General features: G+C 40.0%; 1 protein-coding gene across 3 annotated transcripts in view; it reads right to left on the reverse strand.

The window, feature by feature from the left end:
• The window catches only part of MORC3 (MORC family CW-type zinc finger 3), a 41,820-nt gene extending 20,110 nt beyond the window's left edge, over positions 1 to 21,710 (reverse strand). The window contains exons 1-9 of one of the 3 annotated variants that reach the window (XM_029214442.1): positions 21,670 to 21,710; positions 12,699 to 12,771; positions 10,846 to 10,978; positions 9,464 to 9,678; positions 8,776 to 8,923; positions 6,968 to 7,115; positions 4,824 to 4,952; positions 4,278 to 4,400; positions 782 to 879 (exon numbers count right to left, since the gene is read on the reverse strand). In XM_029214442.1, the coding sequence (XP_029070275.1) occupies positions 782 to 879; positions 4,278 to 4,400; positions 4,824 to 4,952; positions 6,968 to 7,115; positions 8,776 to 8,923; positions 9,464 to 9,678; positions 10,846 to 10,877 (893 nt within the window). In that variant the 5' untranslated portion in view covers positions 10,878 to 10,978; positions 12,699 to 12,771; positions 21,670 to 21,710. Of the gene's footprint in view, positions 1 to 781; positions 880 to 4,277; positions 4,401 to 4,823; positions 4,953 to 6,967; positions 7,116 to 8,775; positions 8,924 to 9,463; positions 9,679 to 10,845; positions 11,011 to 12,698; positions 12,772 to 21,499; positions 21,591 to 21,669 lie in introns of those variants that run through there. The other 2 variants (XM_029214440.1, XM_029214443.1) reach the window with 2 other exon arrangements.
• Positions 21,711 to 24,845: the final 3,135 nt, after the last annotated feature.

Raw genomic sequence — 24,845 nt, forward strand, 5'->3', positions numbered from 1 at the left:
ACAAAGAGATCTGAATCTCTGACATCAGGGACCCGGGATCCTCTCTTAGTTCCTTTATTGTCTACTCTTTTTCAACCTAGAGGTAACAGCTGCTCTTTTCTATCAGCTAGTTCTGGACATCTACTGTCCTCTTTCACCTCTCTGAGTGATCACCTTCTACTATTCTGGTTAACAACTCCCTATATTTTCCCTGTTCAAATAACAGGGGTAGCTTCTGTCTCAGGACTATACTCTGAATATTTATTGATTTTCTCTATTGTGTGTTTCCTAATTTGCTGATTTTGCTCTTTAACATTTCCCTCCTTCCACTTTGTTTTTATATGAAGTTTGCATTCTTCTTCATAATACACGCTCATTAGGACAACTGTTTGTGCTTCCTAAATTTACAAGTAAAATTGATGGTCATATTTATTTTATGGCTTCTGATCACTCTTAAAAGATATGAGCATTTCTGTCTCAAGTACATAGGACTAAGTTATCTTAAAGTTCCCATCCAAGATCAAAGTTTCTGGATTTTATATTACACAAAAAAATGTTACCAAGAAAGCAGGAACTTCCTCTATTTAGTACAAATCTCAAAAATTCTTCATCAGTAAAGACAGAGGAGAATATATTTCTATTTGTGACGGAGTAGAAAACAATCCCCAGGGATGAGAAAATGATTACATGTGTTTTCTATGCAAGCTTCCCACAAAACAGAAAGAAATCCAGCTTAGAAAAAGTTATGAAAGTATTTCCAAAATAAATAGTAAGAAGTCAGTCATTTAAATAGGTAACATACCTGTATTCGTTAGTATAATCGAAATCTTGTTTATTATGAGTCGGCTTTAGGAAATAACAGTCTATAATCCCCACTACTCCAACACCCATGTTGTTTGCCTGAAAAATAAAACTGGCATTTTAAACATGAAACATGATGCTTCAAACAATTATCCCTTCACCAAGATTTAAGATCTGCATGAAACATTTTCCTATATTTTATCTGATGCTCATGACATTTAGATTGAAAAACAGTGTCTGGTAGGTAATTTACCTTTCTGGGAGCTAACTCCTAAATATGTAACAACAGCTTTCCTCCAAAACCACTTCCACTGTTATCAAGTATTCATGTCAACAAGTATTATCATTCCCGATTTTATACTAGGGAAAAAAGATCCCCTCTACTGGGATGCAATTTCTTAGCTACTAAAAACCACAAGTAACTTCTTCCTGTATCCATAGTGCCTAGCAAAGGCTTTGGCACATAATATTCCGTAAGTTCGTTAGATAAAAATTAAAGACATTTATCCAAAGTTACACATTCAGTTGTTTATTGTGATGAAGTAAGAACTTTAATTCAACTGACCTAGGTTATTTTTTAAACCTGCTAGCTAAAACACTGAACTCAAAGTATCTGAGTCATTTTCTGATTATGTGATTAACACATGTATTTTGTTCACGACTATAGCTGAGTCTAAGTATAAAGAGAAAAAATGGAATACTGACTTCTGAGAATTTTCATAGATGCAACTATAGACAAAACCATGAAACCCTAATCATAATGCTACTCCACTAAAAACTATCAGTGGTTCCTCATTTCATACAACTTGTAAACGACAGAACCCTTCAATCTTAGTTCTTTTTCACTTCCTTTCTGGCCTCATCTTCCTCTCTCCCATTCCCCACTTACCACCTGGTCCAGGCATAACAACTCCCTTAATGATGCCATCCTCTCAGAAGCCTCTTTTTTTTCCTTTGCAGACATTCCTTTCTCTGTCTAGAAAGCTCTTGCCAGATTTCCCCAAACAGTAAATCAACTCAGTCTCATCTCAATCACCACTTTCTACAAGAAGCCCTTTCTGCTGCTCCAAGGATATACCACATTCCCCTCATCAGAAAGAGCTCTGGGGGCATGTGCTGTACCTTTTCATCTTTTTATGATGAGCATCTAGCGTGGAAAATCATACCAAGTATTTAATAAATGTTTACTGAATCCAAATACTACGACCAGTCCATCTTCTGGTAAAGAAAAACATTAAAAGTTGGCTGTAGGGCTTCTCTAGTGGCACAGTGGTTAGGAATCCACCTGCCAATGCAGGGGACATGGGTTCGATCCCTGGTCCGGGAAGATCCGACATGCTGTGGAGCAACTAAGCCCGTGTGCCACAACTACTGAGCCTGTGCGCCTAGAGCCCGTGTTCTGCAACAAGAGAAGCCACCACAAGGGGAAGCTCGTGAGCATCAATGAAGACCCAATGCAACCAAAAATAAAATACATTTATTTAAAAAAAAAAAAGTTGGCTGTAAAAGCATATTTTTTACAAGGTTAAACTTAACCAGAAATTATATATAATGCAAATTTAACTGGGTTGGAAAAATGGATTATGTACCTTAAGTCAAAACACTTGAGAAATAAGGCCTATTACCAAAACTACATTTCCAATTACCAGTGAAATTCAGAACTTCAGAATTATAGAGTATTTCTGGCAAAAATTACTATTCCACGGCTTCCCTGGTGGCGCAGTGGTTGAGAGTCCGCCTGCCGATGCAGGGGACACGGGTTCGTGCACCGGTCCGGGAAGATCCCACATGCCGCGGAGCAGGTGGGCCCGTGAGCCATGGCCACTGAGCCTGTGCATCCAGAGCCTGTGCTCCGCAACGGGAGAGGCCACAACGGTGAGAGGCCCACGTACCGCAAAAAAAAAAAAAATTTCTATTCCGATTATAAATAAAAATTAGCATTTTAAATAAAAGTTACTGACACCTTGTATCATGGTTGTCATATTTCTGGATTTATATTTCTAATTGAAATCAGTGGTTATAAAGAAGAGCCCAACAAAGTTCATTTCCTTTTTTTTTTTTTTTTTTTTTTTGCGGTACGCGGGCCTCTCACCGCTGCGGCCTCTCCTGTGGCGGAGCACAGGCTCCGGACGCAAGGTCCAGCCGCTCTGCGGCATGTGGGACCCTCCCGGACCAGGGCGCGAACCTGTGTCCCCTGCATGGGCAGGCGGACTCTCAACCACTGCGCCACCAGGGAAGCCCTCATTTACTTTTTTAAAATTTGAAATATAGTTGATTTACAATACTATATTAGTTTCAGGTGTATGACACAGTGATTCAATATTTTTATATACTCCATTTAAAATTATAAGATATTGGCTATATTCCCTGTGCTGTACAATATATCCTTGTGGCTTATTTATTTTATACATAGTAGTTTGTACCTCTTAATCCCCTACGCCTATCTCCCCCCGCCACCCTGCCCCCACTGGAAACCACTAGTTTGTTCTCCGTGTCTGTGAGTCTGTTTCTGTTTTGTTACATTCACTCGTTTTATTTTTTTGATTCCACATATAAGCAGTAACATACAGTACTTGTCTTTTCCTGACATATTATATTTCATTAAGCATACTATGCTCCAGGTCCATCCATGTTGTTGCAAAGAATTTAGAATGAAATAAAATGAATAGAAAATGAACATCATAGAATTGGAAAACAAAATATGCCTGGACTTAAAACCTTTAACAAAGCTGAATTTCAGAATTTATCACAAATTCTTAACACCCACCCACACACAACAAAAAAATTTTCTGTGAAAACAGGTAAAGGATAAACAGATCGACATAGTGGGCAATGTTCACCACCCTAAATTGAATTCTACAACAATGGAAGTGGCTTTGGAGGAAAACTCTGATATATTCAGGAACTAACTCCAGAAAAGTAAATCACCTATCAGATACTATTTTTTAGGCTATTGAATCAACAACTAATTAAAACCAATCAATTTTATTCTAGTATGAAAAGAGTCAAGGATCCTTTTCCAAGAGTAGAGAAAATATCTGCACCTGTGCCTGAGGTCTAAGGCGGGTTACTTATCAGCCCCAATTCCCTCATCTGTAAAAGAGATAAAATGTTCTGTCCTCAAATTAATATAAAAGCGTTCTAAGGTCAAGTGCCATACCAATGTTATTAAAAACATTGACATTTAAAAGTCATTAGGCAAAAAGCACATTGTTACACATTTGACCCGATAACGTTATCCTAACTTTTTTTTTGCGGTACGCGGGCCTCTCACTGTTGTGGCCTCTCCCGTTGCAGAGCACAGGCTCTGGACGCGCAGGCTCAGCGGCCACGTCTCACGGGCCCAGCCGCTCCGCGGCATGTGGGATCCTCCCGGACCGGGGCACAAACCTGTGTCCCCTGCATCGACAGGCAGACTCTCAACCACTGCGCCACCAGGGATGCCCTGTTATCCTAACTTTTATAAAAGATACAGACATTTTCAGATATAAACTTACCCTTAACTGACATCCAACTTTTTCATAAGCTTTGATGAGTCTATTTCTGTGATACATCATTATCCCATAATGATCTTTATTTCTGCAGTTGAATCCAAAAGTAATTCTCACAGTTTTATTAGTCTTAAATGTTAAGGAAAATTCTGAACACACCACCTCATTCCCTTTAAACCACCCTTCCTATTTCTTTTTTTTCTTTTTTTTTTTTTTGCAGTACACGGGCCTCTCACTGTTGTGGCCTCTCCCGTTGCGGAGCACAGGCTCCAGATGCGCAGACTCAGCGGCCATGGCTCACGGGCCCAGCCGCTCCACGGCATGTGGGATCTTCCCGGACCAGGGCACGAAGCCGCGTCCCCTGCATCAGTAGGCGGACTCTCAACCACTGTGCCACCAGGGAAGCCCCCATTATTGAGTCCAAAGGTGCAGAAAAGGGCAAAAGTTGGAGAGGATTGACTCTATCAGGATAAAAGGAGAAAGGGGGAAGGGAAATACATTTGACTGATACATATCTATATGCAGCATCATAACAAGCAAAATAAAGGATACTAAAAATTTGGGTCGATAAATATCACGTTCAATGTAGGCAAGACTCTTCGAAACTAGCTGTGTCTTCACTTTCTGTCCACGCAAGATGATCTGCATTCGTGGCTTTAGATATAATATACTGCAGTAAGCCTGCAAAGACACACAATTATCTGTCCTTCCCACATAATTATCTATGGATTTGTTCAACATTACTTATGCATGTATTTAAAAAGGAAGCTACCGCCTTACTTTGATAAAAGACATATTAACTCTTCAATAAAATACTATAGACTATAAAGGTGTATTAGTTAATATCTGAATACTTTTTATTAAAAACAAGCTCAATATACTGTAGCCAGTAAAAATGACTTACAGAAAACAATCTACTGACCTACATAGATGTTGATATGTTAAGTGAAAAAAAGTTAAGAAACAGCATGTATAGTATGGTCTCATTTTAATTTTAAAAATATGTTTATGTGTACAAAAAGGACTATTTTCTGACTCTCCTGTCAAAACTATATATTGCTATTATGATTTTTAAAGCATCAATAAATTTTATTTGGGCAAAAATAAGCAAAATCTAATATAAACAAAAGGGACTATTATAAGCTTGAAAAGGAAAAAAAATCATAAATAATGCACCAACATTTCAGCAGAGTAGACAAACAGCACTTCTTCCTATGGAGCTGTAAAAATCAGCAGTCATCTAAATGTGTTTTCAAGTCTTTTTTTTTTCTTTCTTTTTTTTTTGGCCGCATTGAGGCTTGCGGGATCTTAGTTCCCTGACCAGGGACTGAACACGGGCCATGAAAGTGGAAGTGCCTAGTCCTAAGCACTGGACCGCCAGGGAATTCCCTAAACGTGTTTTCAATTCTTAATACATGGAAGTTTAGATACCTTAGAATTGTGACCAAACTTTGCATCCTAAAACATGTTAAAATATGATTTCCTGTGCCTGTCTCCAAGCTATCAGAAATCTCTGAGGGAAATGAACTGAACAACTCAAGGAGGATATATGAAAAGTTCAACACAAAACTAAAATTTGAACATTTCTCTTATTTTTTTTTCCTGACTCCTGATTTCAAAATTAGTGGTGTTTTGCCCATTTATAAAATTCATTAATGATATTTTAAAACATTTTTCTCATGGTACACTAACATTATACCATCTGCTCTGGCGACCTCTGTATATTCTTGAGTTAAGATTTTCTTAACAACTAGGACATACTTCACTAACACACTGGGGTATATCAAGGAATAGTAATAGCTGCCATTGTAATTGCTAGAATCTCAGAAAAAACTATATAGTATACTTGTAAACGTCAAATGAATCCTTAGCTTGGGGTTATGAAATAATTTTAGTACAAAAAAAGGGAAAAGGGGAATTCCCTGGTGGTCCAGTGGTTAGGACCACTCTCCCTGGTCGGGGAAGTAAGATCCCACATGCCACAGTGCAGCCAAGAAAAACAAAAAGAAGGAAAAAAAAGGGAATAGTATTATATGTCTTATCATAGTGACTAAGAAACTTAATATTCTTTGTTTTAATTAATTAATTTATTTTGGCTGCGTTGGGTCTTTGTTGCTGCGTGGGCTTTCTTCGGTTGCAGCAAGCGGGGGCTACTCTTTGTCGTGGTGGCTTCTCTTGTTGCGGAGCATGGGCTCTAGGCGTGCGGGCTCAGTAATTGTGGCTCGTGGGCTCTAGAGCGTAGGCTCAGTAGTTGTGGTGCATGGGCTTAGTTGCTCCACGGCATGTGGGATCTTCCCGGACCAGGGCTCGAACCCGTGTTCCCTGCATTGGCGGGCGGATTTTTAACCACTGCACCACCAGGGAAGCCCGAAACTTAATATTCTTATTATATCAACACTGTTATGTTGAGATATTAATTCCTTCAATCTTAAAAACATTCTCATCTCTAAGGTCAAATCTCAAAGATATTTATCACAAAATTATACTAACGTGCATTATGTATAGGCTATCCATGACTTCGCAATTAAAAAACTTTTCTAAGCAAATAAAACAAGCAGTGCACACAAGACAAATTTAATAAGTTGGTTCATGTCTGAGATACTTAGAGATTTCTGGCAGCATTTATAATACAAGTGGTTAACAATTTCCATTATTTGATGATTTTCTCACTCCCACAAAGAGAGCTAAATACATACCCTCAGAGAATAGTCACTCTCAGGGGCAATTTGGTCCATCCTTTCTTGCTTCTTGTACCCTTTCTTCCCTGCTGTCTCATCTAAATCTTCTGGAATTCTAATGTCATATTTATCCTTATCAAAATCAAACTCTGTTGCACTTTTGTAGCTGCAAAAATAATTTTTTGTAAGAGCTAAATTTTAACTTCACCACAAGATAAGCAAGCAAAAAACTTTTAGTTAGCAAAACAAAACACGAACATGTGGTGGCAGTTAAGGTCAGAGGAGTTGGAGGGAGGGAGAGAGGGAGAAAAGAAACCTAGAAGGTACAGAAAAGAACTGTATTCATCCACACATTGCCATTGGGAATGTCAAATGATAGAGCCACATTCTGATAGTTTCTTAAAAAAATAAACATGCAACTACCATATGATCCAGCAATTACACTCCTGGGCATTTAGCCCACAAAATGATGACCATATTCCCACAAAAATCTCTATGCACACATTTTATAGCAGGGGTCTCCAACCCCTGGGCCTGTTAGGAACCCGGCCGCACAGCAGGAGGTGTAAAGCTTCACCTGCTGCTCCCCATCACTGCATTACTGCCTGAACCCCACCCCCCCAACCCTGTGGAAAATCTGTCTTCCATGAAACCGGACCCTGATGACAAAAAGGTTGGGAATCCCTGTTTTATAGCTCTATTTGTAATAAATGAAACTTGTAAACAACCAGATTGGTAAACACACTGTGGTCCATCCATATAATGCAATTACCACTCAGCAAGTAAGAGGAAGCAAACGGACACACAAGAACCTGGATGAATCTTCAGAAAATTATGCTGAATGAAAAAAGCTAATCCCAAAAGGTTTCACACGGTATGATTCCAGTTACAGAATATTCTTGAAATGACAAAGTTACAGAAATGGAGAACATGTTAGAGGTTGCCAGGGATTAAGGAAGAAGTGGGTGTGGATATAAAAGGGATCCTTGAGTTGATGAAATTGTCCTGTACCTTGACTGTATCAATGTCAGTATCAACAGTACTATTGTACTGTAGTGTTATCATTGGGGGAAACTGGGTAAAGAGTACATGAAAAAAAAAAAGAAAAAAGAAAAAATAAAAAAGAGTACATGAGATTTCTTACAACTACATATGAATCTACAATTATCTCAAAATTAAAAGTTAAAGAAAAAATGGTGGGGGGGATGGGAGGGGCAGGGAAGAAAGTAAGAAAAAGAAAAGAAAAGAAAAACGGAATACAGGTGGTCAGAAAAGCACACTATGTGTGCTTTATTCCTATGGTTCAACAGATCTTAGATCTCTCAATATCACACATTTACCCTAAAACTTTATTTGCAAAGGATTTTATCCTCACAAAGATTTAGCAACACAGAAGTCTCATTTGTATTATTTTTCTCAACAGATGCTGAATTGTGCTTAGCTTTATGTAATTAACCAAACAGACAAAGATTTCTCTAACTTACTCAAGTTGGGACTTGTTGGCTGGGCTTTATCTTTTCGTTTCATTTCTCTTTTTTTTTTGAGGAGAGGGATGGTATAACCAAGAGCGAAAATAGAGTGCTATGGAGACAGAATGGCAGGGCTAGGAAATTTATTTTTAGTAGTATGAAATTATCTCAAATTGAAGCCAAAGTAGCCTCAATAAAATACCCTTGGAAAAGGTAAATCATTAACTATGCCATAAAATGAGGACCTTCCAATATATTCGCACTCTTGTGTGACAAAGCATGAATGTAATGAAATTATTCCCACACATGTGCTTTACTTCCCAAATGGTTAACAACTAGCTGAGGTCTACCGTTTACCTTCTGAGATTCCAAATGATGATCCTCGTCCCCTTCTTACCGATGACAGCATCAAGCTCTGCCAGTAATTTCTGTTCCGTAGAAAACAGAGAATGTTCCAGAATTGCAGCAAGACTCGCTTTCGATTCTGTTAAATTAATTATCTGTCGTATATCCTAAGTTAAAGACTTAGACCAATGGCGTATTTTTCACAATTACGATATGGAAACCAACTCAAACTAACTGAAAAACCATTTCCTAAATTATTTTCTAAGTTTTAAAATAATAGTGTGATTTCAAATGAACACCAAGAAGGATGAAGTATGAAGAAGTTTATTATTATTCCTACTTTAATTATTTCCAATATTTGAATGTTTATACAGAAGACATTTTCCTAAGGATATCTTGCTTTTTCATTTTTTGGTGAAAATATCAAGCCAGATCATAAGCTTATCAGACCACAAAAAGACTGAAATAAAGAAGCTTAACATAAAATGCAATCACCTTATGCTAAGGATTTCCATGGCACAATTCCAACAGAGAAAACAAAGGGACAAACATTTAGCCCAGATGTAGAGTAGAGGCAGTGGATAGGAACAAGAGCTAGAATGGAAGGTATGATTAAAAAACAAGAATCTGGAGGAGGGCAGAAGGATGGAATGGTTCAGATTATTTCTTCATAGTTTCAATTTCAAAATCAAAAGGATATGCTCTTTGTTGAATGCCACTATTGGGACAACAACATGTTCTGCTTTTATGACTTCCAAGTAGGTCTGAGACAAGAAGCCCACGCTCATGCTTTCTCCATTTTTGGTAAAAACCATTGCATCTTTACCCAAACGCATAGAACCTGACTTGAAGCCATTCCCATACAATCCAACTGGGACGTGACCATTCATGGTGACTTTGTCACTGAAGCCAAAGCTAAAAAGAAAAAAAAATTTAATAAGTATGTATAATCTTCATTTATGTTAATTCAAAAACTGTAATACCAAGTAAAGTGCCTAAGTTTGAATGTTAGCCTCATCCTTCCTTGCTGTACAATCTTGGGCAAATTACTTTTAACCTATATTGATGTGTTTCCCTATCTCTGAAAAGAAGGAAACCAAATCCACATTATAGGGATGTAAAGATTACACATACTAAAACAGGAGCTCATTGCCTGGCACATCCCAGCTAAATGGCTGAATTATAATTTAGGCTCCAGGGACCTTGAGATTTCACCCCATGAAATCTCTTCCTCTAAGTGTGAAGGATTCTCTTCTTCTCAGCAAGCCTGCCGTACTATGATTAATGATTATCGATCGGGTGAACCTGACTTTTTTATCAGTGTAAGGAGTATTTGAGAGACAGTAGAAAGGCCCCTGAGGCAAATCCTCCCTCTACCTCATACCTGTACTATGTATCTTAGCTTCTATTTCAGGCACAGTTGGCTTCATCCTGACATCCTATTCTGTGACCCTAGAGCCCAAGCCCTTACAACTATGCTACTTCCTCATCCTCTGTGTCACTTTAAAATTACCAGTCCCCATTCCCCAAAGTGGTAAGTTTTATAGGAAATAGTAGCTAAAACTATTTCCACTAAAGCACAAACAACTGATGTCAATGTGCTACAACTCTAAAGGAATGGTGGAATTTTAGATAAGTCAGAAATGGGGAGCGGATGATGAGAATGGCAGGGACTGCTTAATAATCTAACAGTAGGGCTTCCCTGGTGGCGCAGTGGTTGCGAGTCCGCCTGCCGATGCAGGGGACATGGGTTCATGCCCCGGTCCGGGAAGATTCCACATGCTGCGGAGCGGCTGGGCCCGTGAGCCATGGCCGCTGAGCCTGCGCATCCAGAGCCTGTGCTCTGCAACGGGAGAGGCCACAACAGTGAGAGGCCCGCGTACCGCAAAAAATAAATAAATAAATAATAATAATAATAATCTAACAGTAGTAGAAAATGACAGAAGACTTAGGAGAATAGAGCACACTGTGGGTATAGCATTTCATGTTTAAAAAACAAAAACTACAGGGTCTAAGTATGACACATGAAACACCTGAACTAGGTAAAAGCAATGATTTTAACGAGTGTGACACTTTACATACCTCAGCATTTTATGTAATTTGTCTGAAGTCATACCATTCCCATTATCAGTGAATGTCAGGCATATATGGTCATTTATCACTGTTTTGTCAATCCATATCTGTTTAGCATTCACATCAGGATCGTAAGCATTATCTGAGAAACGAAAGTTTGGCGAAATTTTGATTCTGCATTTTGAAGAAGAGCAATTAGTTCAGAACAACACTTTGACAAGCAACAGAATAATATATTTTAAGGAAAATTTAAAAGCTGAAATGTTTTAGAACTCCTAAGATTTGACAACATGAAACTAAACTGTACCATGCTATATATTGTTCATTGACTATTACAGAATTAACTCTATCTAAAGCCCTCCATTTGTTACATAGAGAGCAGAGACTGGTACCCACTACATTGAAAATGTGTAAAGCCAGAAGAATCGCTGCACTGAAGAGATGATCAAGACAGGAAAGTCGTCTTCTGCCCAAAGAACTAGCTTAGCTATCATAAGGGAAACTGAGAGCTGAGTGTCAACAGCACTGCAAGTTTACATGGAAGGTCCACAATAGTTACTGAATAAATGAGAAAGCAGTATGCTAACCTATACACACAGGTGAAGGTTCACTTCTACCCAGTTCTTCAAATTGTAGCCCTTTTCAATCTGACAGAAGTTTCTGGTGGCTGATACATTTTTCTAATCTCTGTACACCTCACCGTTTAACACCCTTGCCTAGCATACTTGTTTCTCTCAGAATAGGTAAGTATGAGGAATATATCAAAGAAAAACGAAAAAGTTTTCAACAGTAGCAGTAATAAAATCAACTTGTGAACGATCTAAGATCTATCAGAATATCCCTGACTAAAAATACTTTTGAGGTATATTTTCAAGTCTTCATTATAATATAAATAATGGTTCTCAAACTATCCTTCTGTAAGTCTTCAATTAAAATCAAATAATCTTTTATATCAACCACCTTAGCTTCATAAAAAAACTTAAAAATCCGATACACCACAAAGAGCACCATGACTTTCAGTTGCCCAAACCCAAAGCTAGTGAAGCACTATGATGAACAACCCCAGGCTAAGTAGCTCCTCCCGTTGCCATGAAAAAGAATGACGGTGAATAGCTGCAACGTTATCTCATTTGCACTTCAGAGTCTACATCTGAACAGCACATGTTAGCTGAGAGACTCTGGAAAATCTAACTTCACCAAAGAAAAGAAGGGTTCTCAAATTTTCTTTCTTTTCTTTTCCTTGCACATCCAACATAGGACCCTTTCTTGATAATGAATCTAAAGAATTCCCAAGAATTCATGTGCACTAATTTTACCAAGAAAAAAATCATGACCCATAATGCAAATCTGAACACAACCTTGCCTCTTTCCTCATGTTCATTAAAACACTTTTAAATATAATCTTATACCTTGATCATTCTATCTACTGAAAAGACCAAGAATTTATTATCACAAATCTAACATAATGTAATCCTCCTAGTTACTAACACCAGAAAAATTAATCCACTGTTATAAATATTTTCAGACTATTAAAAAAAAAACATAATTCTCACTTTTTGGCAATAGACGTATTTCTTTTATAATGGACTAAAAATATTTTCAACATAAATGCTTTAGGAACTTTGCAAATTAAAATACTTTGATAGTAATATAGGGAAATACTCTGAGTAGGGAAGGCTGAGCACTGATTAACCTGACATCAGTTTGAATAGTTGTTATGCTAGGTAACCTTTACCAATGTTATCGCTGAGATACACTTTGGTTTTTTTTAAAAGCACATCTGCATACTATTTCTCAATAAAAAGCTTCTTAGAACTTCAATTGCAAGCAACAGATTATATACGAAACACGAATTTACTTACCTATTAATTCAGCAACCGCACTAAATGGCCAAGTGTGACTAGTAGAATTTGTATGTAAAAACTTCGGGCAAAGCTGAAATAAACCAATGATTCACGTAAATTAATTAAGGTCTTACTTTTGAGAACAGACGCCAAAATAATTTTCTGTCCCAGTATTAAGAGAGACCAAGCAAGAATGACTTAGCTGCTTGTGTCAGGATATACTTGGAAGACATAACCCGGAAAATGAGACTCCTGGAAGATAAGGCTGTAAATCAACTAAACAGTTTCTCATCAAGCTGTGCTGCAAAACCCTTGCCTCCTGTGTCCACCAATCCAGAGCCATATCATAAAGTGCCCAATCCCAAAGCTATCCACCCTACAAGACCTACCTCAAAATTACCATGAGATAAAACTAAGACTTTGTCAAAGGGGTGTTTTCTTCTTTAGTGCATTAAGCTTAAGAAACTTAGCTTTGTTTATTAATCAACAGGCTTTTCTCATGGTCTCTCCAAGTTCATTATATCAACAGTTGAACTTGCAGCTCTGGAACAGTATACATCTATAAAGCCTTCAAACAATGTCAAATAACAGTTCAAATGCAACAAACCTTCTTGACCTCCAGAGATTTTATGTCTGATTCATGGTAATACAGTATGGAAGAGTATGTTAATCAACCTCATGCTATAGGGAACTCTCTAAATTCCTGAGTAGTGCAGATATCAACTGCCTAAAAATGTACAAATGGCTTAAAAAGGCTGAGGCTTGGAAATTTCAATATGCAGAGTATTTCCATGAAATGAGGACTTTTTTGTGTTCATTTTCAACAGATTATCTCATATTTAAGGGGGAAAAAAGAGGCACTTTAAGTGTTTCATGTGAAGAGCCCTAGAAATATGATTAGATCATAAATCCAACCAGCTGCATTTACAGTGTTCAGCTGCTGCCACAAGGTGTCAGAAAGAGGTCTACTTTTCCTCTGTCCACCCTCGATTTTAGACAATCCCTAAGCATTTGTTTACTATCAGGTTAAAGTACACATGTGAAAAATAGTATTCTGTAGAAGAGTGGTCTTCGAACTGGAGCATATGTAATTCAGACCCTCTATGGCATACTTTCTATAGCATACATCCACGTAATAATGGTGTATAAGGAATTCCCCAACTTTCTAAAACAAGGGTTTTTATAAAGAAAAGCAATTTCCAGGCCTTCATCTTCTACAAGAAACCTTTTGTCAAATTAGTATACCTGAGTCGTGTCCCAGGCCCTCCCCCTGCACAATCACCAGTCCTCCATTTATGAAAGAATACACAGTGTACTCCTCACCCATTCTAGATCTTACTGTGGGGCATGGCTTTGGGGTGTAAAGCCTCTGGCTACCAAAGCAGAAAACGATTAAATCAGCACCAGAAACCCTTAGAATAGTTTCTGTCTTTGCTCTCAATTTTATGAATTTGTTAGGTGTGAAGTCTGGAGTTAGAAATTGGGTATTTTGGTCCATGTTGTAATACTTTGATTTTAGATGTACGGCAGACTGTGGGCAGACTGTCAACTTACATTTAATAACTTCATCCTATATACCAACTCCAAACTGACATGGCACACATTGTTCTTGAGTAAGAGTCCCAGGGGAACAAAGCAAAGAAGGCATCAGTAAGAAAAGATGAATGCTAAACAGTGGCTTTTTGGGTAGTTAAACAAAAGCATTATTTTCAACTACTCTTAATTCTCATCTCTCGAACATGTCATCAGCTGGAAAGAAAAACACCCTTCAACAGCCAACACACACACACACACAAACACACACACACACACACACACACACACACACGACATGGACTGTGGAGTATCTTTAACTAGATGTGTGATCCTGGGTAAGCAACTTAACCCTCTGTGCCTCAAGTTTTATCATCTGTGAAAATGGGGATGGTAATAATATCAGGTTACCAAGACATTAAGAGAATTAAAAAACTTAATATTTATAAATGCTTAGAAGAACATCTGGGACGTAATAAGCATTATAAGCGTATGTTTTTTTAAAAAGGTAAGTATACCCTTAAAGGCACAAATGAGCTCATATATAAAGAAAATCCTCAAGGGCCTCAAGTAAAGAAGGAATTAAAAACTAAAATAAAATTTGAAAATGTGGATTAGAGTGGGGTGCTTAACTGGAATACAAAGGTTTCAATTTTAATGGTGACTCAGGGATAGGAGACATGGCAGAAGAGAAGCACGCACTTGAAGTAACTGCCCCCTCTTACCTCCTCAGTAAAAAAGGGGGTGGGGGGAATATGCCCAATGGGAAGCTTTCTGTTTTGCTCTGGACTCTAGGTTAAAAACAAACAAAAAAAGTGTAACATGAAATTCTGTAAAGAGGCATGCCTTCACTTGGGTTAAGCATTTCAATTTATATAACCTGCAGAACCACTGTGGAGACACAGCCTCAACCAGACTGCATAGGATTCTCCCAGAGACATTATTTGGGGAATACTTGAGTACACAATCTAAAATAACATTTAAGGAAACAATCCACCAGGAGAAAATATTAGCAGACAAGATACAGTAGTATTAGACATCACCCCCCAACACTAGGTAAAAGAAATATCAGCCTATAAAACAGGAATCTCTTGAAATAACTAGACATTTAAAAAGTAATCCTCGGGCTTCCCTGGTGGCGCAGTGGTTCAGAGTCCGCCTGTCGATGCAGGGGACACGGGTTTGTGCCTCGGCCCAGGAAGATCCCACATGCCGCGGAGCGGCTGGGCCCATGAGCCATGGCCGCCGGGCCTGCGCGTCCGGAGCCTGTGCTCCACAACGGGAGAGGCCACAACAGTGAGAGGCCCGCGTACCGCAAAAAAAAAAAAAAAAGTAATCCTCCCCTCCAAAAAACACACAAAAATGAGATACAACGAAGACCACACAGATATTTTAAAGAATCAATAGAGGGACTTTCCTGGTGGGGCAGTGGTTAAGAATCCGCCTGCCAATGCAGGGGACACAGGTTCAAGCCCTGGTCCAGGAAGATCCCACATGCCGCGGAGCAACTAAGCCCGTGCGCCACAACTACTGAGCCTGCGCTCTAGAGCCCGCGAGCCACAACTACTGAGCCCGCATGCCACAACTATCGAAGCCCACGTACCTAGAGCCCATGCTCCACAACAAGAGAAGCCGCCGCAATGAGAAACCCGCGCACCACAATGAAGAGTAGTCCCTGCTCACTGCAACTAGAGAAAGCCCGCACGCAGCAACAAAGACCCAACGCAGCCAAAAATAAATAAATAAATAATATATATTAAAAAAAAGAATCAGTAGAACTTTTAGAGTCAACAAGTAGTCACAAATTTAAAAAATCATTTAAATATAAGATGGAAGCCTGAACACATGGACAGTGTTTACCTCTGCTGCCTCCCGAAGCCGCTCTATAATGAAGGAAAAAAAGGGGCAGAAACCCAGAAGAACAAAAAGAATCAAAGAAGTGATTACTAATAGCAGACAAAATAGTCAGTAGTTTGGCAACTGGAAAGCACAGACTAGTGACAACTGATTTAATAGCCTGGAAAAAGCTAAATCCGAAGCCTGCAGGAGATGAGAAAACCAACCAGAAGCAGGTCAGGAACCTTGGCAACCCCAGAAAGTCTTAGAAATTAGACTTTGTACCTTTGAAGTAAAAGATACTAGAAGCTGTATGAAAACAAGATAGGGTGAAAGTCTTTAAAAGAAGAAAGATTCCCCAGATCCTTCTTTTACCCTGAGCAGCCCTTCAACTACCCTCAGCAAACCACGTAAGGTTGGAGGTCTGTTCTCTGGAGAAACTGACAGCGGCAGGCTCACAGACAATCAAAAGCAGGTGGGTTAAAAGCAGGTCAGCAAATAGACCAGAAATAAACCCTCTCATATATGGTCAAATGATTTTCCACAAGGGTATAAAGACCACTTAATGAGGAAAGGACAGTTTTTTCAACAAATAGTGCTGGGAAAACTGGATATCCATAAAAAGAATGAAGTTGTGGCCTTACCCTATACCATAAACAAAAATTAACTCAAAATGGATCAAAGAGCTGAAACCATAAAACTCTTAGAAGAAAACATAGGGGAAACCTTTTACGACATTGGACTCAGCAATGACTTCTGAAATCACCAAAATTTAAAACTTCTGTACATCAAAGCAGCAGTCCCCAACCTTTTTGGCACCAGGGACTGGTTTCCTGGAAGACAATTTTTCCACAGACTGGGAAGCGGGGGGGTGGGGATGGAGAAATGGTTCAGGCAGTAATGCAAGCGATGGGGAGCCACAGATGAAGCAGGTGAAGCTTTACTCGCTTGCCAGCCTCTCACCTCCTGCTGTGTGGCCTGGCTCCTAGCAGGCCATGGACCACTGCATCCAAGGACACAATCTACAGAGTGAAAAGGCAACCCACAGGATGGGGGGAAAAATCTGCAAATCAAGTATCTGATGAAGGGTTAATATGCAGAATTTACAAAGAACTCCTACAACTCAACAACAAGAAGACTACAAACAGATTAAACAATGGGCAAAGGACTCAGATATTTCTCCAAAGATGCTCAACATCTCTAATCATTAGGGAAATGAAAATCAAAACTACAACGAGATACCGCCTCACACTCAAAGGGTTGGGTATTGTTAAAAATCAAAACAAAAAATACAACAACAAAAGCAGAAAGTAAGTGTTGGGGAGGCCATGGAGGAACTGGAACTCATGCGCACCCTTCGAGGGAATATAAAATGGTGCAGCCACTGTAGAAAATACAGAGGGGGCTCAAAAAATTAAATAGACATTTGCCATAGGATCCAGCAATTCTAATTCTGGGTATATACTGAAAAGGACTGAAAGCAGGGTCCTTTTTTTTCCTCCTTAATTGAAGTATAGTTGATTTACAATGCTGTGATAGTTTCAGGTGTACACCCAAGTGATTCCATTATACATACATACATACATATACACACACACAAAGATATGTGTGTGCATGTGTGTGTATACATACATACATATATATATGTATGTATACACACATACTTTTTCCAGACTCTTTTCCAGTATAGGTTATTACAAGATATTGAATATAGTTCCCTGTGCTATACAGTAGGTCCTTACTGTTTTTTATTTTGTATAAAATTTATCTATTTTGTATACAGTAGTGAAAGCAGGGTCTTCAAGAGACATCTGCACACCCATGTTCACAGTAGCATTATTCATAATAACCAAAAGTGGAAGCAACACAAATGTCCATCGATGAATGAACAAAATGTAGTATATTCATAGAGTGGAATATTATTCAGCTTTAAAAAGGAAAGAAAATTTGATACATGCTACAACATGCATGAACCTTGAGGACATTATGCTAAGAAGAACAAGCCAATCACAAAAAGACAAATAATGTATGATTCCACTTATATAATGTACCTAGAGTAGTCAAATTCACAGAAGGTAAAACGGCCAGGAGCTGGTGGAAGGGGGAGCGGAGGGTTATTTTTTAATGGGTACAGAGTTTTAGTTTTGCAAGGTGAAGAGTTCTGGAGATTGGTTGTACAACAATGTGAATGTACTTAACGTACTGAGTTGCACACTTAAAAATAGTTAAGATGGTAAATTTTATGTTATGTGTATTTTACCATAATAGTAAACAAATGAAAACCAAATCTGCAAACTGAACAATGGGATACTCCTATCTCCTTTTCCCTGCTTCAGAAGAGCTAGCAGCCAGGATTATATAAACCATGCAGGAGACTAGATGTAGAATTCCTTTCTGGAAAACAGAATGATTTCTAAAATTTCTATCTGGTTCTTTTACAATTGTGCCAGGCCATTCTGGATAGCTTTTTTTATCCCTCACTTGAAAAAAAATTATTTTACAAGTTTTAAAAGTTATTTTAAACATACTTACTTTATGGTCTAACACTTCCGTTCTTTACGGTCAACAGATACTGACAGAGAGTGCTCCAACAACACTGCTGGCTCCTTCTACCTGATCACCCAACACTGAAGCCCACCAAAGGACTAGCTCTACTCGGGTATGAACATCCATTTTTTTAGTGTCTCACTTGGAGATATAAGTAGAAGGCTGACCATCTCCAGACATTTGAGAATGTGTAAAATTAGAATAAAAAACATACAGTAAAAAGAATGTAAAGAAACTAGAGGCAATGCAGTGAGCAAAAGAAAACTTCAAAAATACTATGATTAATATACCCAGAGATAAAAACAAATATTTTGTTGAGAAAGATTTTTAAAAGATATTCAGAGAATAAGACAATGTTTATAATAATTAAATATATGGTAAGAGAAAGGCAGGAGATGAAACGGAGGAAATCTCCCAGAAAGAAAAAGCAATGGGAAGGAAAACAGGAGACAAAAGAAAACAGAAAAATAAAGGGAAAACTGTCCCTTTCCATATATTATGGACTTGAGTTTCCAGCCTAAGTACCAGTACAATGCATAGGACTCTATTAAACAATAAAGCATGCCTTTAAAATTCTAAAAAGAAATAATTTCTAATCTAGAATTACAAACCCAGCCAAATTATATGTAAAGAGCAAGGGTAGCAAAAACATATTTCCAAGAAAAGACATAAATTTTCTTCCCATGTACTCTGTTCTCAAGAAGCTACACCTGTTTTTGGAAAAAATGGATAGGCTTCACTGCTAACAGTAAAAAAAAAAAAAAAAAAAAAAAAGGCCGCAAATATTTACTGAGTATTTATGGCGTGAACAGGACTTTTGTAAGACTTTTACAGGCACTGGCTCATTTAAACTAACTTTCCAGCGGGTAAGATTATTATTCCCACTCTTCAGGTCACATATACAGTTATCAGTCAGGATTTGAACCCAGGCATGTGAGCTCCAGAACCAATGCTCTCAGTCACAAAATGGTATTAGCATTTGAGAGCTATACCAAAGGAATAAGCAAGCCTTTATTCCAACAAAACTTCATTTATGGAAAATGAAATGTCTATTTCACATAATTTTCATGTTACGAAATATTATTCTTTTATCTTTTTCCCCCCAACCATTTAAGGATCGTGTGCCATACAAAAACAGGTGGCAGGCTGGATTTGGCCCATAAACTGCGGTTTGCCAACTCCTATCCTAAAGCAAAAGACCAGTGTAAATACACTCCAGAAGCTGCAGATGGGAGATTTCTGTCAATGAGGTTCCAAATGGCCCATTATTACTCACAAAAGAAAGATTTAGCACATGGACAGCTGCTACACCCAGAGAGCCAGCTAACAACAATGCCAGTCTCTCAAGACTGTTTGACCCTTATCTTTGCTCCCTGTCCTCTCAATCTTGAAGAGAGAGAGATAGCAACTTGGGAGGAGCTGGGGAATGGGGAAAAGAATCAAAGTGCAGAAATAGCAAGAAAAAAAAAAAAAAAAAAACCCAGTTCACTCCTTTTTTCTCACCACAGTTTTCTGGGCCAGAATTTGGCCCAATATGAGGGGAAAGAGCAGGGCTTTAAAATGAATAAGAGCTTTAAAAGTAGTTAAAGTCTGACTTAACTGTACCTGAGGCTAATTGGAAAGCATCAGAATCTGTCCAGATTCACCCAGGTGAATTAGCAAATAATGTTTAAAGCCAGTGGTAAGAAAGAGTAAAGTTCCTCTCTGTCTTCCATCTACTAAATACTATCTCATTCAATAAACCAGTTAGGTAACCAAAGAGCCTTTATTCCTAATATGTAAAGAACACTCACAAATCAATAAAAATACCCCTCAAAGAAAAAGAAAATAGAAAAATGGGCAAAGGATATGAAGTTGTTTTTTTTTTCTTGTTTAAATCCCAAACCAAAAAGGGTGAAATGTGACAAACTTTCAACTTCACAGTCAAGTAAACGTAAAAAATACCATTTCACACTCATCAGGAAAAACGTTAAAGTCTAATGATACCAGGTGTTGGCAGGAATCTGGCTAAATGAATGCAAGTCAATGGGCAAAATACCATTTTTAACGCAATGGTATTACCATTCGAATAATGAGACTGCTGCAGCAATTCTTTGGCCAGCACCAACACCCTTCAGAGAAGAGGTACATTTTTGTATAACAACGCCAACTTTTTAAGGAGAATCAAGTAGGGAGGCCACGCCCACACCTTAGGCTGTGAAATTTTAATTCATATTGTGTGACCGCTCCCTCCGAAAAAGACTCACAGATACAAAAAACATGCTCAAGGATCCCCAAGAACCCGAGACGCTCCGGAACAGACACGACCCGGAGACTAGAGGGGAAACGGGAGAGCTCGGTGGTGACCTAGTAGCAATTTGGGCCCGAGGGCTTAACTGGAGGGAAGCGGCAGGAATTTAAATGAATCAGGAAGACTAGTCCCAGCTCGCAGCACCCCGTCCCACCGCCAGGAGGTCAAGGCCGCTGGGCATTTCTGGCAGCAGACCACCTCTCCCTCCCCCTCCGGGACACTCCGCGGGCCCGCAGGCCGGGATGGGTCAGAGGCCCCGCGGCCCGAGGGGCGGGCCGACTGGCCGCCGAGGCCTCGCCCTCGGACGACAGCTGCGGAGCAGCCAAGAGGGAGCCAGGAGGAGGGGCCGCGGCCCCGACCCGCCCCGAAGCCGCGGAGGCAAAACAGAAACGCAGCCCGGCGCGCGCCGCCCGGCCCTGCCCTGCCCTGCCCGCCGCCGAGCAGCTCCGCCGTCGGTAGCGAGATGGCCGCCGCCGCCTCCCCCGGCCCCGCCGCGGCCCCAGCCGCCGCGCCGGGCCGACGAGTCGCCACCGCCCACTGCCGGCCCCCCCTCGCTCGCCCGCCTGCCCGCCCTCCTGGGACACGGCCCGCTCCACCCCTCGCGGCTGCTCACCGCGCTGAGGCGGATCCCGCTGGGTGGCTGCGCCGCCATCTTGAGCCAGTTACAAAGCCAGGACCGGCCTCGGCCGCAATCCGACTGGGAGGCGGCGGGCGACAAATGTAGAGCCCGCGAGGTCCCTCCCACTTCCTGGGCGGAGCGCGCGGGTGACCCCGCCCACTCACTTCCGCCTCCTGGCGCTGTGGAATTGGGAGTGCAGGGAAGGTAAATCTCACTGAGGGTTAAGGGAGCCGGGACAGCGAGAGAGACAGGCTTCAAGCTCCGGGGCCCTGCAGAGTAGGGCGCATGCGTGAGGCACCCGTAGGCTCGAATGGGTGACTGCGGTAACTGAACCTAGAGGCTTTGTCAAACAGTAATCAGCATGGAGGCCGCAAAGAGCTTTATTTGGGATCTTGGGAGGTGCAACTGGGGATAGGTGACAGCAAAATAGGAAGAGTGGGAAAGAGAAAGAGTCAGAGGCTTATAAAGGCAAAAACCACAAGGTTGTTAAAGTTGTCTTGCAGGAATTATGATTGACTTTGATGCATAAAGGAAATATTTGTCCTTAAGGGATAGACTGTCACTAGTTATTTAGGGTAAGGGCCTGATAAGTATCTTGAATTTCTGGAACATCCTGCAGATGTTCTGGATACCTTTGTTAGACGATAGATAAGTGGTCAAAAGGTCAGATTCTATCTGGGCTGAGACATGCATAAGTCACTTCCTCAATGGCCTCTGGCTCCATTTTAGAGACATCTCTTAGCAACACCTACTCCTTTTTGATTTTCCTTTTGCAGCTTGAGGGCCCCAAGTTTGAAGCCGGGTGCCATGGGCGTTGGTGACCCAAAAATGTGCACTTGTGGTGCTTGACCAGGCTGGACATGAATTACACTGAAGAACGCCATCACATGCCCACCAGTGTCAACGTGATTTGAAACCTTATTAATGAAGACTGTACTTTTGGGATGTACCTTGAAAATTATCATCCTGATAAAAAGAGTCCTTTCTCATATTGCAACTTATTGAGTCCTTTTGCTCGTGCACATTTATTCAGTATCAACTTTGAGCTGGGCCTTGGGCTAAGTTAGTAGTGTATAGAAATGAATAAGTTGGGACTTCCCTCGTGGTCCAGTGGTTAAGACGGCAGGGGGCAGGGATTACATCCCTGGTCAGGGAACTAAGATTCCGCATGCCATGAGGCGTGGCAAAAAAAAGAAAGAAAGGAAGGAAGGAAGGGAGAAAGAAAGAAATGAATAAGTCAAGGGTTGTCAGATACTGTGGTTAAAGAAACAGTTAAAAGGTTTTTAAAAATATTCACTGCGTTTTTATAATTGTAAAAGAAATACATTTTCTTTGTAAAAATTCAAATAGTACAGAAATATAAAACATAAAATTTACCCCAATACCTTTACCAGAACATATAAACAATTTGGCGTACATTACTTCAGATTTACTATATGCTAAATATTGGGTTGGCCAAAGAGTTCCTTTGGTTTTTTCTGTAAGATGGCTCTAGTAGCACTTAGTTGTCCTTAACTTCATTTGAAACAATTTTGTTAGATTGCACAGTGATAGCTGTCATATCAGCGTGCACTTAAAAAAAAAACAACATTGGGATTCCCTGGTGACGCAGTGGCTGGGAGTCTTCCTGCCAATGAAGGGGACGCGGGTTCGTGCCCCGGTCCGGGAAGATCCCACATGCCGCGGAGCGGCTGGGCCCGTGAGCCATGGCTGCTGGGCCTGCGCGTCCAGAGCCTGTGCTCCGCGACGGGAGAGGCCGCGTCAGTGAGAGCCCCGTGTACCGCAAAAAAAAACAGAAACAAAAAGAAACATCAAAATTGGTGAATTTTTGTGTAGCCATTTTAATATTGAAGATAAAAAAAAGCAACATTTTTGGCATATTATGCTTTATTATTTCAAAAAAGGTAAAAACACAACTGAAATACCAAAAAAGATTTGTGTAGTGTATGGAGAAGGTGCTGTGACCGATTGAACATGTCAAAAGTTGTTTGCGAAGTTTCATGCTGGAGATTTCTCACTGGACCGTGCTGCTTGGTCGGGTAGACCAGTTGAAATTGATAGCGATCAAATCGAGACATTCACTGAGAACAATCAGCGTTATACCACAAGGGAGATAGCCAACATACTCAAAATACCCAAATCAAGCGCTGAAAATCATTGGCACTAGCTTGGTTATGTTAATCACTTTGATGTTTGGGTTCCACATAAGTTAAGCAAAAAAAACCTTCTTGACTGTATTTCCATATTTCTGCATGCAATTCTCTACTGAAATGTAACAAAGATATTCTGTTTTTACGACAAATTGTGACAGGTGATGAAAAGTGGGTATTGTACAATAGTGTGGAACAGAAGAGATCGTGGGGCAAGTGAAATGAACCACCACTAATCACACCAAAGGCCAGTCTCCATCCAAAGAAGATGATATTGTGTATACGGTGGGATTGGAAGGGAGTCCTCTATTATGAGCTCCTTCCAGAAAACCAAACGATTAATTCCAACACGTACTATTACCAGTTAGACCAACTGAAAGTAGCACTTAACGAAAAGTCTGGAATTAGTTAACAGAAAATGCATAGTGGACTTCCCTGGTGGTACAGTGGTTAAGAATCTGCCTGCCAATGCCAGGGACATGGGTTCAAGCCCCGGTCCGGGAAGATCCCACATGCCACAGAGCAACTAAGCCCGTGTGCCACAACTACTGAGCCCGCGTGCCACAACTACTGAAGCCCACGTTCCTAGAGCCCGTGCTCCGCAACAAAAGAAGCCACTACAATGAGAAGCCCGTGCACCGCAACGAAGAGTGGCCCCCACTCACTGCAACTAGAGAAAGCCTGCGCACAGCAGTGAAGACCCAACACAGCCAAAAAAAAAAAAAAAAAAAAAGCCATTATCAAAAAACAAGAAAACGCATAGTCTTCCATCAGGATAACACAAGGCCACATGTTTCTTTGATGACCAGGCAAAAACTGTTACCGCTTGGCTGGGAAGTTCTGATTCATCCGCCATATTTACCAGACATTGCACCTTTGGATTTCCATTTATTTCGGTCTTTACAAAATTCTCTTAATGGAAAAAATTTCCATTCCCTGGAAGACTGTAAAAGGCATCTGGAACAGTTCTTTGCTCAAAAAGATAAAAATCTTTGGGAAGATGGAATTATGAAGTTGCCTGAAAAATGGCAGAAGGTAGTGGAACAAAACAGTGAATACACTGTTCAATAAAGTTCTTGGTGAAAGTGAAAAATATGTCTTTTATTTTAAAAACCAAAGGAACTTTTTGGCCAACCCAATACTATTTACAATATGGAAGTCTAGTTCCTCTGCAACTTGCATTTTTGTTT

Source organism: Monodon monoceros, unplaced genomic scaffold (genome assembly GCF_005190385.1).
Source record: "Monodon monoceros isolate NGI ecotype Baffin Bay Population unplaced genomic scaffold, NGI_Narwhal_1 Super_Scaffold_11, whole genome shotgun sequence".
NCBI classification, from domain to species: domain Eukaryota; kingdom Metazoa; phylum Chordata; class Mammalia; order Artiodactyla; family Monodontidae; genus Monodon; species Monodon monoceros.